The sequence below is a fragment of the Astatotilapia calliptera genome, chromosome 18 (assembly GCF_964374335.1).
Source record: "Astatotilapia calliptera chromosome 18, fAstCal68.1, whole genome shotgun sequence".
Lineage (NCBI taxonomy): Eukaryota > Metazoa > Chordata > Actinopteri > Cichliformes > Cichlidae > Astatotilapia > Astatotilapia calliptera.
The window spans coordinates 18,829,947-18,848,673 of NC_137439.1; the positions used below are offsets into that span (position 1 = coordinate 18,829,947).

General features: G+C 37.6%; 2 protein-coding genes across 2 annotated transcripts in view; both read right to left on the minus strand.

Moving 5' to 3' along the window:
* Positions 1-229: 229 nt before the first annotated feature.
* On the minus strand, positions 230-14,154 carry ttc39c (tetratricopeptide repeat domain 39C). Its single transcript, XM_026148908.2, has 14 exons — positions 13,734-14,154; positions 11,030-11,078; positions 9,389-9,517; positions 9,123-9,237; positions 8,226-8,625; positions 7,582-7,750; positions 7,372-7,465; positions 7,175-7,282; positions 6,981-7,090; positions 6,768-6,891; positions 6,591-6,688; positions 6,318-6,422; positions 6,113-6,151; positions 230-960 (listed from the first exon to the last, which is right to left on the minus strand). Exons 1-14 carry the CDS (start codon positions 13,874-13,876, stop codon positions 871-873), a joined length of 1,773 nt encoding a protein of 590 aa, XP_026004693.1. The 5' UTR covers positions 13,877-14,154; the 3' UTR covers positions 230-870.
* A 1,212-nt stretch (positions 14,155-15,366) lies between these two features.
* LOC113010073 (laminin subunit alpha-3) overlaps positions 15,367-18,727 on the minus strand; it is a 60,186-nt gene continuing 56,825 nt past the window's right edge. Inside the window, exons 75-77 of the mRNA XM_026148902.2 lie at positions 18,552-18,645; positions 18,336-18,455; positions 15,367-16,615 (exon numbers count right to left, since the gene is read on the minus strand). Coding sequence (XP_026004687.2) covers positions 16,473-16,615; positions 18,336-18,455; positions 18,552-18,645 — 357 coding nt within the window. The 3' untranslated portion in view covers positions 15,367-16,472. The remainder of the gene's footprint in view (positions 16,616-18,335; positions 18,456-18,551; positions 18,646-18,727) is intronic.

An 18,727-nucleotide genomic window follows, 5' to 3' on the forward strand; every position in this document is an offset into this window, starting at 1 on the left:
TAAGGAAAAAAAAAATGTCCACTTTCCATGATCTGAAGGCATCTGAAGCAGTTTGAGGAGGAATGATAAAAGATTCCTCATCATTGTCTGTGCCTCATAAGCCACTACAGGAAAGGCTTAATGCCCCTCGTGATTACTTTGATCACTAAAGAAGTACAAATTCTGTTGGTGAAGAAATGTATTTGTCACCTTTAAGCTATGACACTTAAACAGTCGACGAAAACAGATATTCAGTTTTACAATGTTGTTTTTATTATAACAAATATACAGGAAAAACTTTGCAGCAGAAAGGAGCGTTGTGCATTTAAGCCGCTCAAAGTGGCACATTTATTAAAACCTTTATGTGAGACATATTTACACTGATAAAAACGACTGCTTAAAAAGGGGCTGTGCTTTTAAAAAAACAAAAACAAAAGATTAATAAACTGCCTATAGATTAGCTTTACAAATGTCAAAGTCAACAACCAACACTGAAGTGGAAATATTGGCTTCTTAAAGACATTTTCAGAGTCATTTCTTGTAATTGCTTTGATGCTTAATACTTGATATGTGCCTTTACACAATCTGAAGAACATTTCCTCCATGTAAGCAATAATGCCTAAGATCTTACAAAACAAATCTACGGGTTTTCATTCAATTCAACAGGTATCTAGTTTTAAAACAAACCCTGAAGACAAAAACAAACAGTGTATTGTGCCGTACAGTAACAGATCGATAACACCTCTTGTACCTGTTTTCTTGTGAAATATTCATGTTTGTGTTCTAAATGATGCACTGGCTCAGAATCTTATAAGTATAAAGAAATTATTTTAAAGTGAAAATATCCATACTCATTATTGTGGCTTTTTCAAAGACATTTCAGATTAAAGTTCAAGGCTGGGCGGAGGCCGCCATAGAGGCGAAAGCTGAATGAATACGAACGTGGAGTCGGTTCTCAAAGTCATAGCCAGCGTAGTCCTCCTGCACGGAAAACAAAATGAATTTTATTTTGTTCGTGCTCTGCCCTCTAACAACCTCTGCAGTCAACACAGACAGATCAATGAACATGCTGACCAATCAGGTAAGAAAAACAGAGAGCCCAGTGCCCAGTGCTCCTCTTAGACACCGTGTGTCTGCCCAGACATGCAGAGATGGCTGTTACGGCTAATAGAGTGAGATCTAATGCAAGCAAGATACTTACAACACTGCTCTGCAGGGCGAGACTGCATCAGGCATTCAGACCATTTAATTCCGTTGTTTTCATTCTAATTCTGTTGTTTGTTTTAAACTTCCATTGTTTTCATTCAAATTCTTTTCTTTTCATTCTAATTCCGTTGTTTTCATTCAAATGCTGTTTTCATTCAAATTCCGTCGTTTTGATTCAAATTCCATTGTTTTGATTCAAATTCTATTCATTTCATTCTAATTCCGTTGTTTTCATTCAAATTCTACTCTTTTTATTCAAATTCTATTGTTTGTTTTAGAATTCTGTTGCTTTCATTCAAACTCTGTTCTATACATTCTAATTCTGTTGTTTTCATTCAAATTCCGTCGTTTTCATTTTAATTCCGTTGTTTTCATTCTAATTCTGTTGTTTTCTTTTAAACTTCCATTGTTTTCATTCAAATTCCGTCGTTTTCATTCTATTTCCGTTGTTTTCATTCTAATTCTGTTGTTTTCTTTTAAACTTCCATTGTTTTCATTCAAATTCCGTCGTTTTCATTTTAATTCCGTTGTTTTCATTCTAATTCTGTTGTTTTCTTTTAAACTTCCATTGTTTTCATTCAAATTCCGTCGTTTTCATTCTATTTCCGTTGTTTTCATTCTAATTCTGTTGTTTTCATTCAAATTCCGTCGTTTTCATTTTAATTCCGTTGTTTTCATTCTATTTCCATTGTTTTGATTCAAATTCTGTTCTGTTCATTCTAATTCTGTTGTTTTCTTTTAAACTTCCATTGTTTTCATTCTATTTCCGTTGTTTTCATTCTATTTCCGTTGTTTTCATTCTATTTCCGTTGTTTTGATTCAAATTCTGTTCTGTTCATTCTAATTCTGTTGTTTGTTTTAAACTTCCATTGTTTTCATTCAAATTCCGTTGTTTTCATTCAAATTCCGTTGTTTTCATTCAAATTCTATTCTTTTCATTCTAATTCCATTGTTTTGATTCAAATTCTGGTCTGTTCATTCTAATTCCGTTGTTTTCATTCAAATTCTATTCATTTCATTCTAATTCCATTCTTTTCATTGAAATTCCGTTTTTTTCATTCAAATGCTGTTGTTTTCATTCTAATTCTACTTTTTTATTTAAATGCTATTGTTTGTTTTAGAATTATGTTGCTTTCATTCAAACTGTTCTGTACATTCTAATTCCATTGTTTTCATTCAAATTCGGTTGTTTGATTTCAAATTCCGTTGTTTTCATTCCAATTCCGTTGTTTTCATTCCAATTCCGTTGTTTTCATTCCAATTCCGTTGTTTTCATTCCAATTCCGTTGTTTTCATTCCAATTCCATTGTTTTCGTTCAAATTAGGGCTGGGCCATATTATACCGTTCACGGTAATGCCGGTATAATGTTTGGCAACGATAGGAAAATGAAATATCGCGATAGAATATGAGTAAAACGCGCATGCGCAGTGCCTTTGTTTTCATACGCACATGGCCGATTGTTGAGTGAAACAGATGAACCAGAATTGGTTTGTAAAAATGGTGCAACTTCAGTGATGTGGAACTGGTTTGGTGTTTGTCCGTCAGATACACGACAAAGCACATTTTTTTGCAGAACATGCAAGCGGCTGTCGTTATTGTCGTATTTGCCGGACTAAGATGCTCTTAAATCTGGGAGTAATCTGGGTCCTAAACTCCCTATTCTTCAGATCAAACGAACACTGCAGCATCACTGAGAGTTAAAAACTGTCTCAATTCTTTCATCTTTAATAAAACGATCAGCATTGCTGCTTAACCAGGTGAAACTATGAAGTTTAACTTCCAGGCATCCATGAAAACAAAATTTGTTACATTTAACGGAGTTAGAAGTTAGCAGGAAGCTAGCGGAAGTTAGCTCGCTAGTTTCGCTAGTTACCTAAGCATGATATAGCATGTTCTGACAGAGATTTCTGGAAAAATTCAAACGTACAGCTCTGCTATCACGTCCAACATAAATGAAGACAGGAAACTAAACAGCAATGACGTTTGTAGGGTTACTGAAGTTGGGCTAGCTGGTATATAATGATGTGCTACCTGATCGCTAGCGACACAGCTATGTTAGCATAACATAAACAGTGAAGCTGGAGGACAAACACTAACACTTTTCCACTTATAAAAGTTAACGTTAAAGTTCCTGATAGTTAGAGACAAATGCAATCACATGGCGGGATGCTGTAAACGGACCAAACTTCAGTCAGGAGAACAACTGAGATAATCCATCCACAATACAAGGTTAGTCATTAATATACTGCAACAACATGGGAATAGAGCAGAATTCATTCATTAATAATCAATGGTACAGAAGTGGAGGAAGCAAGAAGAATGAGTTTAATAAAGTTTGATTTATCTGACTGCTTTGTTTCGCTTAATGTGCCTTATAATCCCGTGCACCTTGTGGTCCGAAAAATACGTACTGCTCACTGCAGTTTAATGTTGCAAAGCACCTCTTTTTAACTTCAGTGGATATTATACATGGTTATGCTCAGGATATGTCATCCCATTTCTACTGGAAATGCCTTTTGGTTAAACTTTCAGCAAGGAATTTGCATTTGCACTGTTACATTTTTATAAAGCTTTAATGTACATAAAAACCAGCTTCTTGTTTAAGTGAAAATAAATGGAAGGTTGTCTTTTTGCGCTAGTAATGTTGTGGAGTTGTATTTTGTCTCGCATCAATTATATCGTCAGTTATATCGTTATTGCAAATTTTCAAATATATATCATGATAAATATTTTTGGCCATATCGCCCTGCTCTAGTTCAAATTCCATTGTTTTCGTTCAAATTCCATTGTTTGTTCTCAAATTCTGTTGTTTTCATTCCAATTCCGTCGTTTTCATTCAAATTCTGTCGTTTTCATTCAAATTCCGTCGTTTTCATTCAAATTCTGTTCTTTTCATTCTATTTCCATTGTTTTGATTCAAATCCTTTTCTGTTCATTCTAATTCTGTTGTTTGTTTTAAACTTCCATTGTTTTGATTCAAATTCTGTTTTTTTCATTCAAATTCCGTTCTTCTCATTCTAATTCTATTGTTTTGATTCAAATTCTGTTCTGTTCATTCTAATTCTATTGTTTTGATTCAAATTCTGTTCTGTTCATTCTAATTCTGTTGTTTTGATTCAAATTCTATTCATTTCATTCTAATTCCGTTCTTTTCATTGAAATTCCGTTGTTTTAATTCAAATGCAGTTGTTTTCATTCTAATTCTACTCTTCTATTCAAATTCTATTGTTTGTTTTAGAATTCTGTTGCTTTCATTCAAACTCTGTTCTATACATTCTAATTCCGTTGTTTTCATTCAAATTCCATTGTTTTTGTTCAAATTCTGTTGTTTTCATGCAAATTCTTTTGTTTTTGATCAAATTCTGTTCTTTTCATTCAAATTCCGTTGTTTTCATTCAAATTCCATTGTTTGTTCTCAAATTCCATTGTTTTGATTCAAATTCTATTCATTTCATTCTAATTCCATTCTTTTCATTGAAATTCTGTTGTTTTCATTCTACTTCTACTCTTTTTATTCAAATTCTATTGTTTGTTTTAGAATTCATGGTTCATTCATTCATTGTTTTGATTCAAATTCTGTTCTGTTCATTCTCAGATTCTGTTGTTTTCATTCAAATTCCGTTCTTTTCATTCTAATTCCGTTCTTTTCATTCTAATTCCATTGTTTTGATTCAAATCCCGTTGTTTTTGTTCAAATTCTGTTGTTTTCATGCAAATTCTGTTGTTTTCATGAAAATTCTTTTGTTTTTGATCAAATTCTGTTCTTTTCATTCAAATTCCATTGTTTTCATTCAAATTCCATTGTTTGTTCCCAATTTCTGTTGTTTTCATTCAAATTCCGTCATTTTCATTTTAAATCCATTCCTTATACAGAGGCTTGGCTACAGTGTTGGCAAACTTTAGGTCAATGCAAAGCCAGTATACTCAGCTCACTAAGTTCAAGCAGCACTGGCACTCCAATAGACATCCTGTCACCTGATCAGACAGTGGGTGTCTTAATCTGATTTAGAACGATGAGTCAGAATGAAAAGATCCTGATCAGTTTTATAAAGAAAGCTTTGACCCGCAGCAAAAATAAGACAAAATCTAAACACTAATTGCTTTTAATTAATCAAATAAGACAGGACTTGTTACCAACTACTTCCAGTAGTAACAAGATCACTCATAGTGCGACTCGCCCCAAAGACCACGGACTACGCTAAAATTAATAAGACATGCTGACATCAGCCTGTTTTCATTACAATATGAGGATGTCAGCCTGTTACGGCATCACTGTGACATCACAAGCTCTCTTCATGACCTTCCATATAACATATTATACTCGATATGGTTTCTTAAAATGTTTTGCAAGACCAGCTTTTTCACCTTGGGCGCTAATAATGACGGTCAAGGTGAAATGCTTAGCCTACATGGGTGCTCATGTCCTCCAATGCCCAGTATGTTGTTGTGAAGTTTGAAGACGATCAATAAAAAGTTATGGCTAATATAAACTTTGTACTGATTTTCACATATGGTGCGACCTTGATCTTAACCAGATTTTCACCTAAATTAAATCCGCTCGAGCTGTTGGTAACTGCCATCACACAAAACTTAAAAATGATCGTAAACGACCACAGCAGACCCGATGGCATTTTACTGCTATTCAACATCTTTTATTGAGGCACACCATTTACACACAACGGCCGCAGCTATCCCGCTGCCAGCTGTACTCACATCAACACCACCTCTCCAACCACAGGACCCAGTACAACATTTAAGTCTGCGGTGCATGATTGCGGATGTGTGGCCTGCACGGCTCTGCAGGCCACACCCCGCCACAATGATATCTTAAAAACAGTGGAAGCTAGACTGCTAACAAATAGACAGGAAAAACAGGACATATTACCTCCTTTCAGGGCAGAGAATAAATAAAGAGTATTACTGTACCTTGGCCTGAAGCATTAGCATTCGGCCCTTCCCCGCAGACTAGAAAAAAATAAATAAATATTTAGATAGTGTAACTCCTCCAGGACCTTGGCCAAGAGAGACAGTTTAACTATCTCTCTCACACACACACACACACACACACACACACACACACACACACACACACACACACACACACACACACACACACACACACAAAACTTGCCTCTGGGGAATTCAGCAGCACACAGGCCAGTTCATAGCAAGAGTAGGGCTGCACATAAGAGTTGCTCAGACGCCCCCCCTCATCCCTTGCAGCCAGCTGGAAATACTGTTTCAAAAAAAAAAAAAAAAGGTCATGATACCAAAACAAACAATGATTATTGTGTTGTGTAAGTGCATGGACAATCCTTTAAGGCAGCCGGCGAGGGCCGTGCTTCATGCTGTGCATCAATTTTCCAAAAATGCAAATTGCATAATTAATTTAACACAAGAGTACCTGAATGGCATCTTTGGTATTATGTAGACATTTGCTTATGGCACCAAGAAGGAGGTTTTTCAGGCCTGCACACGAGGCGTCGTCAATCCCCTGTAACACTAAGGGAGGAATCAAAATTACAAACACTTTGCATTAGTGCACATAATGCAAGCGAGATATTAGTTTGGAATGCAGTACCTTGGGCCATCGTCTGCAGCTTGGCATTGGAGCAATTGGGCAGAGCTTTCCACAAATACAGAATCTCAATCACTGATAGGATGCAGAGTTCTTTGGATATACTGGAGCTCTTTAGCTTCTCAGACTGATTGAAAAACAAAAGTGCATCTTCACATCAGTGGCATTCTTAGCACCATAATATTCCTACAGGAAACAAACTAGTTACACACTCACCCTTTTCATGGAAAACATTTCTATCTGATTATTCTTGCGTTTGAAAAGTTTTTGAACGTCCTTGAAAACAGCAACGGCTCCTTCCAGATCACCAGTGGCTCCTTGGCACACTGCACCACACAACATACAATATGGATTAGCATCCACTACCGAGCTTACAAAATACCCTGAAAGCATTACGGTGCTGTAATTACCTCCAGTTAAATAGGCATAATAGCACTGGGACCAGCGAGATTCAGTCGCCAATCTGTCAAACGCTCTGTAGGCTTCTCTGTAGTTCAGTTCGATCATGCTGCACCAGCCTAAAAAAATCGATCAGAAATGATGTTGCATACTAATACCGAGTGAGGCATATTTGAAATATGAGAGAAATATGAGAGCCAGGCAGTACCTATTTCATATAAACAAACGTGCTGAATTTCCCTTTGGTCAGAGGCCAGATCCAAGGCACTACTGAAGGACGTCAAGGCACTACTGATCTCGCACTACAGAAGGAAACTTTGTAGTATGAGTTACAGTGAGACAATACTGAGCTTCTCCAAGTTAGAAGACTACTTCACATGGCAAAAGATAACAAGGTTTAGTATTCACATGTCTTTACCTCAAGGCGTTGAACTCTGCCTTTGAAAAACATAAAGAGGGAGGAGTTGGGATAAATAGCCTCTCTTTGTTTAAGAATGTATTTGGCTTCCATTAGGCCTGACTGTGTGTCTGTGCCATCCAGAGCAAAGAAGGGCTGCACTACTGTGTGGTACCACAACAGAGCCAAGCTGCAAGAAAAGCACAGAGACTGTAATGAGAGGGAATATAGCAAATTTCTAATTTATGATAATGACACACACACAAAAAACAGCACAATGTGTTGCGCTTTTTACAAAACTGAGGAAATACGATTCACAGCATTTTACAGTAATATTGCATAATGTGGTTATATTACAGATTTGTTAACTTGGCAGACATGACCAAATTCCCACACACTTGATTTTAATTAAAGGCTTGATTACAAACATGGTTCCCAAGGCACCCAAGGACTAAAAACCAATTTCAAACGATTCAGTATGAAGCAGGATTTGGAAAATTGTGCTACAGGGACCTGAGTCAGTCAATTATTACGGCTGTTCACACTGGGATCTCTTTTTTGTTTCCTTCTTTCCTCTACAAATTATGCTTTCATTATTTTATTACACTGCACACAACTGTTTAAGTTGCAAAACAGGATACAGATACGCAAACATACTCACTCACGTAGCTAAGGGGGCCTTCATGTCCTTACTTTCACTGGCGTAAGTGAGTGCTGACAGGCCCTGATGGCGGTCTCCGGGAAAGCCCAGCAGATTGACGATCTTCAGTAGGTGCGGTGGCACCATCGATATACAGAGGTGGAAAAGACCATAACCAAAACTGACTGAACCTTTCAGCCGATCCAGAGCCTCGGGACTGATGCCATCTAGCCTCTGTGATGGACTTGACCCGGGTGAGGGAGAGCGACTCTGGTGGGACAGAGCAGAGCCGGACGATGAAGACGGCGTCGCTTGCTGTTCAGAGCCCCTCCTCCTGCTGCCTTCTTGTAGACGTGTGATGTCGTTGTAACATTTGTTGTACATCTTCCAAGCTTTACGGAGGATCCAGCCTCCTTTGATATATGCTGTCAGAGGATTGAAGCTCAGATTAGAGAAAAGTCCTTTATTATAACCTCTTTGTATTTAACACATCAAATAAAAGGTGGATGACAAATTAAAGGAAAAGCTATCATAGCCATCAGAGGCCAATGTCAGGAAGGCTAGAGCACCCTAAAACCACTCTTCTAAAAGATTCTTCTGTCATGTGGTGTTTCAATGATGGCGCTAAAGAGTGCTGGCCCAAAATCTCTCATAGCTATTGAGATCTAGCGACTCCTTGTATCCCTGCAACAGTGGCTACCTGGGAGAGACCACCTCCATCACAATAAAAACATTCCATAACAGCTTTGTACTGATTTCAAGTGACACTTCCCTCTAAAGAGACAAGTGGACCCATACCAGCAAAAAAGCTTCCCAAGGCATAAAAGACAGGTTTTGTTTTTTTCCTTTAATTTGTCACCTACCTACGTGATACGTGTGGAGTGCATCACTGTCAACCAACAAATACCAAAGGTTCCCTTACATGACAGCTCTTGTTTGATAAAAGATAAAACCGCCAGGTAAACCTGGCAGTCTGCAATGATGATCTGCCTCTGGAGTCGGTCCACTGCAGCCACCCCTGACCTCTGAGAGTCCATCTGCCCACACAAACACCCCACATTTACAGGCTGATGACAGACAGGTATGCAGGAGAGCTAACAAGCACACGTGGGCGTTACAGGCCCAACATGAAATGCTTGTCTATATAATGATGTACAATACAGGCAGTTTAATCAAGTATTTACTCACATTGCGCTTGATCTTGCTTTTAATGGTCTCAATGACACCCATGTTTTCACTCTCACACAGTCTCTCTGTAGCCTTGAGGTCTTCAAAAGCCATTTGCATTTTTTCCTCTTCAAAAGTCATCATGGCGTTCTGCAAAAGGGAAACCGGATAAAAGCAATCAATTACTTACATGTGGTTCAAGAAAAATCGCTTACACTGAACACTCGACAGTGGAGTCAGAAAAAGAAACAAGAAAACGAAATCTAATTGTTCCAAATTGACAGATTTTGTACAAATTACACATACAATGAATGAATGAACAAAACAGGTAGAAGATAAAGGATATGCACTATTGCTAACCTAAATCCCTTTTTAAAAAAAACAAAAAAACATGAAGAGATAATTGAATAATTGAATGCCAAATTCTGGGATTTTGCCACATACTAAAAAACATTTAATTTATAAAGTTACTTCTGAATGATTATTTTTAATTGGTCAGGCTACTAATGAAGTACAATTATACACCAGAAACTCTGTAATTATTCTAGCACTACAACCCAGCTGCCAACTTTTTTTGCTTCGACTGAAACAAAGATCTCTGTGTTACTTGGACTGCAGTAACACTGCTGTCCTTTTCCACTGTCAAAGCTTTTGTTGGGAATTTCATTTTTCACATGCTGAGGTGCCTGGCAACTCGTAAGGGCTTTTGCTCTCTGATTTCTCCCAGTAAAAGATGAGTAGACATCATGGTGATGTGCTCTGCAAGTGTAACCTTATTCTATCTTTGCCCTTTAAGGGTCAATCTCACAGAAGTCCTCTGGAGTCATTAATGACTTGTTAAAAAATACCACTGTACTTCAGATGTTACCAGCTGACCAGGAAGTGGAAAATATTAAAGTATATAGTAGCTCTTCTATCAGCTCCTTTTTGCAAAGATAAATAAGCCTCATGTCATGTTAAAAAATATTATAATAATATTAATAGATGGGAATAGGTGCTTCAACACATGCAATCATCATGCAGAGAAAAAGCACATTAAATTAAATAACTCCATTTGTAGCTGTTCCCTACATTCTCGATGGGTAACATTAAACAAAAAAAAAAAAAGAGTATAATGCAATAAATGATGCATACATTATATGCTGTTTGCATCTTTCATCTCTATGACATTTATGTCATACACACTGAGCAGTGATGTGAAAGAATAACTCCCAAACGCATTAAAAATAAAAATAAAATAACGAGCCTGTTTTGAAAATGTGACTAAAAACAATCAAACAAAGATACTTGTGTTTAAATACAGGCAGTAAAACAGTACAGTAACAGTACAGAAATTAAGTATTTGTACTTTGTGACATCCCTCCCACTGCTGACCCAGCATGTGTATGATACCATCCAATCATGACAGCAGAAACTTGCAAAGTTTAGAACAAACTGTCAAACTCAGCTACGTTTGTAGCTGGGGGGGAAAAATGCTGATCAAACATAATTTAGAAATTTCTTCGCAAAACATAACAGCTGGCTTAAAAGGACTTAAAGGGAACACAAGGGAACTTCCATAAGCCTCACAAAGAAACCAAAAGCTCCCAAAGCAACATTTACAAAAATCTTCGAGAAGTTTGGCCACAAACCAAAATAGCAGCGAGTTGCTTTTCCACTCACCAGAAAACTCACAAAACTTGCACCGAAACTCATCAAAGGACTGTGGTTCCTGAAAGAAAGTAAAAGAAAAGAAGAAGAAAACAACCCCAAACATATAAGAGAAGTTAGTCTTTTCACATAATGTGATTTTCTCTGACAGTGTAAAGTTCACTGGAGAAACAATGAAAAGTATGTGGCCTGTTTCATGCATCAATAATGCCAATGTATTAGGACTACTGTAGGTTAGAAAAATACTAATGGGAAGGAGGAGAATATTCAGAAGTAAAACAATGAAAAATTAATTCATGAAATATAAAACCAAGATATTTTCCAACATTAAAGTGCTAAATAAAAAAAAGTCACATTTGATAAAAAAAACAGCTGACAAATTCTGAGATTAAAGATATTTAATAGAGGTTTTTTTTGTTTTGTTTTACATCAAGGAACCAAATTGAGTTTACTAGATAGGACCAGCGTCACTATATTAATCTTTATTTCTGTAAACATATACACTGTATGGACAATAATACTGGGTCAACTACAAATATTATACCTACAGGAGCTGTCAGCCATGGAAGCCCAAACCATGAAGCTCCCAGCACACAGTTTTTGTGTGCTGGTTTGGAGCTGTGCAGTTATTGAGTCAGCAGTGTTGGCCACTTTAATGCATTATGAGCACTCAGCGACCCCACTCTGTAACTTCACATCATCTGCAATGCTTTGGTTCCTAAATGCTTCCGCTTATATATACCACTTATAGCTGATTGTGGAGTAGCTAGGAGGGAAGAGATTTCACAAACTGACTTGTTGCAATGGTGTATCCTGTTGCACTACCACTCACTACCATTCACTTAAGCTCTTCAGAAAAACAATCCATGAATGACCCATTTTTTCCACAAAAGGCAGACTGCATGCTGTTGCCTTTAAATATGCAGAAACTCAGATTAGACTTTCTTTTCTTTGACTATTACCCTCTACCCCCAATTGGCAATTTTTGGCCTCACCCTCATAACTAACACACTTTAAGATGCCCTTCATCTGAAATTATCTTAGGGCATCAAAGGTGCTCATAATACACTGTTACACACTATTAACACAGCTTTACAACTGTCACAAGCCAGCTAATGCAAAACTTATCAACTAACTTTCTCTTTGATGAATTAAGAGATTCAGAAATTTCTACCCTATAATCAAAACATATACCCTGTCACAATTGACACATTTATAGCTACTAATAATAATCTTTTAGAGCTACACAGACTTGCATCCGTGTAGCTGAAAACTTGCATCATTTACAGAAATCAAAGGTCCTTTTGATTTCCATCTGTAGCTGTGTAGCTGTGTGGTCATTTTGGTGCAATAACTGAATTTCAGCAGCCTTATATTTCACTTTGAAGACAAGAGGCACCACGTGTCAGTCAAATTACGGCAAAATGTTTCAAATAATTGTGGAAAATTGACTTGGTACAGGTATCCCTGTGTAACTGTGATGGGGATTTAATTTATAATGGAACCACCTCCACACATAAGTGCAACATACTATACAAACGTAATAGTACCAGGGGAGCTTTAACAGAAACTCGTACATACTGCCAGTAAAAGCTCATTCTCAGACAGCTGTGTTTGTGTTTTTCACTTCCCTCCATCGTTTTGCTGATCCAGTCAAAACAGGATGACACCTAGAGCTTAATGCAATTAGCGGACGAGGTGACATTTACGCTTTCCCCAGGGGTCAGGAACCATAGGAGCTGCCCTTTCATGACATAAGCATTCAAGTTGAAAGCAAAGGCTGAAGCATGTGTAAGGACGTGTGCGGTTCAGGAGCAGGGATTCCCAACATTTATAACTTGTGACCTCTTTTAATGAATGCAAAATGCAAAAAGAAAGGTTATGCAGCAGTTTTCTCGCATGCCTACTGATTATTTGGCTGAGATGGGTGCTACTGGACTAAGAGAATAGTTTACCAGTTTAATGCTTGCATTTCGATCCTAAATGACATCAAAGACATTGCTTTCCAGAGCAAGGCAAGACATATGCAGCCATCCAATAATTGGTATGTGTAAAAATATATAAACCTAGACTTCTACAGGTGATGCTATGGATCTTTTAATATTGCACTCTCACCTAATGACAGTCTTCATGTATGCTTGTATGCCTCTTCATGTATGCTTTCTGGATCAGCAAACGAGAGACCATCTCAGAAACCTGGTTACCTTATCTGGACACATTGTTGTTATTGTTTTCCTCTAATATGTCACTCAACTGTAGATGTGAGGAACTAGCTGGGCCATGTTGACATATTTCACAAGAAGGGTACAAAGTACCTCAAAGCCAGACAGCGGTATAACAGGAATGGCAACCTGTTAAGCAAGCACTTCGTTGTTTTTTTTAGACATTTATGAAGACAGTCACCAAATCTAATGATGTGCACACATGTCACATATTGTGGTTGTGGATATTTGCTCAGGGTATTTAAACAACACTAATTCTGCTTGTGATCAGATCAAATGGTTCTCCACCAGACAAGCGTGACACGGGTGGTGGGCTTTTTTTTCTTCCTGTTTTTGTTTTTTCAAAGCTTAGACCACACGCTTTGATGCCTTCAGTTGTAATTGTATTGGTTAATCACAAGTTTGGGAACATTAGCTACACCTGCCATAACATTTAACACAAGCATACGCCTCTGTTTTGTTTTTACATACAGGAAGAGAAGTCACACACAGACCTGTATGTTCTGAAGAGCTCGTCGCTCTCTTTGAATCCATTGTTGAGCAGCATGTTGATTCCCTTCAGCGCCAGCTCTGCGTCGTTTATACTGTCTGTCTCCTCCTCCACGCTCGCCGGGGCTGGTTCCTTTCCGTCCGCCATTAAGACACCCGATATCGGAGGTGAGGAACTGAACGCGACCGGAGACAGGCAGGTAGGGCGGTATAGCTGGTTAGTTTACTTACACTCAGAGAAGTCTCAACCGGTGGCGCAGTTTGGAGCAAATGCTGGCATATTTACGTTCGTATAACAATCCGCTATTTCACATAACTAGCCGGTTACAACACAGAGTGAAGCTAACCAGTGTCCCGCCAGCTGGGCGGCCGTACTCTGTATTCTGTCTCCTGACCGCTGGTTTGCATGTGAGCCAGGAAACGTGCTGCCTTCATGTGCTATCGTAAAAAAGATTTCTAGCAGAAGAACAGAACTAGATGAAGAAAAAGAACAGACTATTCCTCTTATTGAATACATTAATGCAAACAGAGGTGAAAACGGTGAAACAAGCCACAAACAGAAAAGGTTTTGTTTGTGTTAAATTATTTGTCAACACATCTGTTCCTGCGTTTCTTATGCTACGACCTTTCCATTTTTGCCCATCAGGAAGATCGCATGTATTGTTTATGTATTTATTTTTAATTTGCAGCCACACTATAATTTTAGAGTTTCCTTTCCGTTATGTTCTCAGGCAATGGTGCGCTAACTGTAACTTTGCGCAATTTATGTGTCATTTCTGAGGGAAAAGAACGACCCTGAAGGCAGCATAGGAGTGGGCGTGGTCTTTAGCTAAAACGCAGAGGTGAGGAGTCCATACAGTTTTTGACGTTTTTGACTAATTACCAGTGGTTACCAATGGCAATAATGGATATTTTCTCAACTTTGTATTTTATTTAACACGTTTAACAGATATATCCCTAACAGGTTGGTTTTTTTTACATTTTCAAATCTTATGCTATCCTAATGCTTTTCTAAAAGTATACTTTCAGGAAAACTTCCTTACTTTTACCACATCTTCCCCCCAAAAAGTCTCATTTCCTCTAAAGCAATACTGAGGACAAGACCTCAGTGTGAGCTCTTACTCTAACACTATCTGAATTTTATAAAGGCCACATTTTATTGTGTTTCATATTTTAACACAATCAAAGTTTCCTAAATGCTATATAATTTACTAATATTAAAATGAGCTATAGTTACAAAAGAAATACTCACCGCACTGTGCAAAGGTCTTGACGGGACCTTCTGGTGTTTACATTTTGCTACAAAAAAGGGAAATAGGACTTTGAAACATGTACAAACATACATGGCACTACAGTAAGGCAAAACCAGAGTTTGTATAATTCTAATGAGTTTTGCAACAGGCTGCTGATACAAAAGTGCTTAAACTTACAGTTTAAGATTGATTCTTTTCTAAGTTGTCTATTATGTGTAGACTCAACACCAGTTCATCCCTTAATTTAAAAAAAACTACTAGAAAGTCTGGCTGCTTGGAAACAAAATATAAAGAAATGAGGGGTGGCTCAAGACGTTTGCACAGCAGTGTACATTAATTGTTTAGTATGAACCATAATGAGTGGAAGTTAACAGTTCCCAAGCTGTTTCCTTGATCAAAAGTCCATTATTTATTTATGGCACTGACAGGTATTCATAAAGAATATTAATCAGACAGGTTACATAATGGCTTACAAATCAGTTGCCACAAGACAGGAATGCATGTACAGTGTGTCCAATTTAATATGAATTTTACATCATATTGAGATATAATGTTATTTAAAGTCTGGCATAAATGCACAATTTAGAAAAGTAAACACCTTTTTTGTGAATATAAGTACCTAAACATACTTTTTCTGTTATTACTTTTGCAATGGTCCCAAACACTACTGACCAAACTTATTCTAATGGCATCTAGGTATATTGGTTATTTAACTGATAGAAACAAAATTTAGTACATGCTGTTATCTGGTGTAACTACTGTAAGATATACATCCATATTCTCATGCAAAGGGAATGCAAACTGGAAAATCAGATCAGAACAGTAATACAACACTGGGGGCGAAAAACATGTGGTTTGAAAACATGTGCAAAGAGTCCATGTCTCTTAAGCCAGTTAAAATGCAGAATTCTGCATGCTGGCATGTGGATATGAATACAGAATAGCTTAGCAACCCCTGAAATGTCACTGAATTGAGAATCATGGGTGTAAACATCATTTTTCTTAGTATAAGCTATTGAGTCCAACAAGCAAACCAAAAGTACATCAGTTAATAATCTTGATCTCTTTCGCAGCACCAAAGGCAATACTTGTTTTCTGAAAGTGCTGGGCTGACTGTAACGCAGCACTGACCACTTACAAGCATATTCAGTAGCATTTGATAGTCAGTAGAGACTGACTAGACCAACAAAGTAGAGTTTATTGCAGCCGTCAAAAAATGCATTTGTAATTGGTGAGGCAATACGCAACTTTACACTAAATAAATATAGACATGTTTAACTTAACAGCAAACATTATGAACCTGTAAGCCGCTGCTCATATATTTATTTTTCACGTACATTCATCCCAACACACTCACGCTGAAACACAATCGTCTTACACACACACTCTTACATGCTAACACATTCTCTGTCATAGTAACAGATTGCACATAGCTGGTGGTGGACATGGTCCCAGGGTTTGTTTACTGATGGTTTGAGGAGATCTTTATGTTCAGCCTGGACACTCCTTGAGGTTGACTGGACCAAACACGCTTGACGGCCTTTCGAAGGACACCAGTTCACCGTTGATCCCCATGTCCTGGATGCATCCAACAAAGGAGGATGTGACAGGAAGCCTCTGCTGCATTAAGATCGCTGTGGCAGAAAGGGACAGGTGAGTGATTTTATTGTTTCAGTCTATTTTATTTTAACCTTTAACCTTAAGACTATAACTAAAGTGTTTTTTATAGAAAGATGTAAGTTTTATTAAGGGGATAGACAATAAATCTCTTGATTTGTCTTGATAAATCTCTTGGTGTGTTTTGTATCTCCAATATGACTTTTTTTGTATATCTACCATATCAAAAATACGTCTTCCATCTATGTGCCAATCAGCTGGCAGCAACTCAATTGCATTTAGACATGTAGACATGGTCAAGAGCACCTGCGATGTTACAGATATCTCAGAAATTGGATGTCGGAAGTTCCAGAAAAAGCCAGGAAAAACAGGACTTTTAGAGCCATTCAGATATCACTAGCAGCAAAATAGCAAAATACTACAGCAAAATACTTATTTTTATGTGCTTTAAAAACACATTTATGGATAGAGCTTGATCTATGCCCTGCATCTGGTTTATTTAGTGAGTTAAAAATACACAACAGTGGCAGAACAAATTAAAAGTTTACAGTTTTACTACTGTTTACATTCAGTGCCGCTATGTTGGATAACTCATGGTATGTTGGTCAGCTCCAAATTTTTTGAGTGGAAAATCCAAATTGAGGGGCATTCCGACTGAGAACTGAGGAAATAGCATTTATCCTGGGATCAAAATGGCAAAGAAAGGTGATTTAACTGATTTTGAACATGGCATTGTTGTTGGTGCCAGATGGGCTAATCTGAGTTTTTCAGAAACTGCTGATCTACTGGGATTTTCTCACACAGTCCTCTCTAGAGTTTACAGAGAAACAAAATGGAGAAAATATCCAGAGGTCAATAAGAACTGCACTGGCTGTCCACTGAAAGGCAGAAGCTACAACTGCATGTCGAACCTTGAAACAGAAGGTTTACAGTCTGCTTAGAACAGGAAACCGAGGCTACACTTCACATGGACTCACTAAAACTGAACAATAGAAGATTCGAAAAATGTTGCTTTGTCTGATGAGTCTCGATTACTGCTACTGCATTTGGATGTTAGGGTCAGAATTTGGCATAAACAATATAAAGACATGGATCTGTCCGGCCTTGTATCAGTGGCTCTGGCAATAGCAATGGTGTTGTAATGGTGTGGGGGGTATTTTTCGAGAACACTTTGGCCCCCCTAGTAACAACTGAGTATCATTTAAACACCACAACCTACTTGAGTATTGTCCCCTGACCATGTTCATCTCTTTATGACCACAGTGTACCCATCTTCTGATGCTGCTTCCAGCAGGATAGCATAACATGTCAGAAAGCCCAAATAATCTCAAACTGGTTTCTTGAACATGACAGTGTTCTGTACTGAAAAGACTTCTTCAGTAACCAGATAATAAATGATCTAATCTAATAGAACATCTTTGGGATGTTGCAGAACTGGAGATTCACATCACAGATGTGCAACTGAAAGATTTACAGCTACTGTGCGATGCTGTCATGGCAGTATGGGTCAAAGTTTTTTAGGAATATTTTCAGTAAATTTTTGAATTTGTGCCACAAAGAATTTAGGCAGTTCTGAAGGCAAAAGAGGGTCTAACCCAGAACTAACAAATTGTACCTAATGAAGCTGCTTGTGAGTGCAAAAATATAGTTTAATTAAATATGTGCTCAAGTTTGACTCAAACAAAACCAAAAAAAACCCAAAAACTCAGTCACTCAAATTAGATGATTTACACTTACCAGGAATGCCACCCACATACAGTGGGTCTTTGGTCAAAGGTATATTGGGAAATGGTGGTCCAATCTTGTAGTTGTCCAGTGTGTCCACATACAATTGCACAACATTCTTCCTCTTGATTACTAAACATAAAAATAATAAATTGATATATTTTGTACAATGCATGTCAAGTCTATAAGGTGTTAAAGACAGTTTGAGTCATTTTAATGGTGTTTTACCTGAAATTTTATGGAATACTCCATCACATAAAGAAGCTTTTGGCTTTACTGACACCATGAATTCTCCATTTCCATTGTTTACTCGTGCAACCACCTACAAACAGGAACATGTCCAAACCCAGTGCTTTGAATCACACTTGCAAATTTAGGTCTAATATGAATTTAGTGTCTGTTTC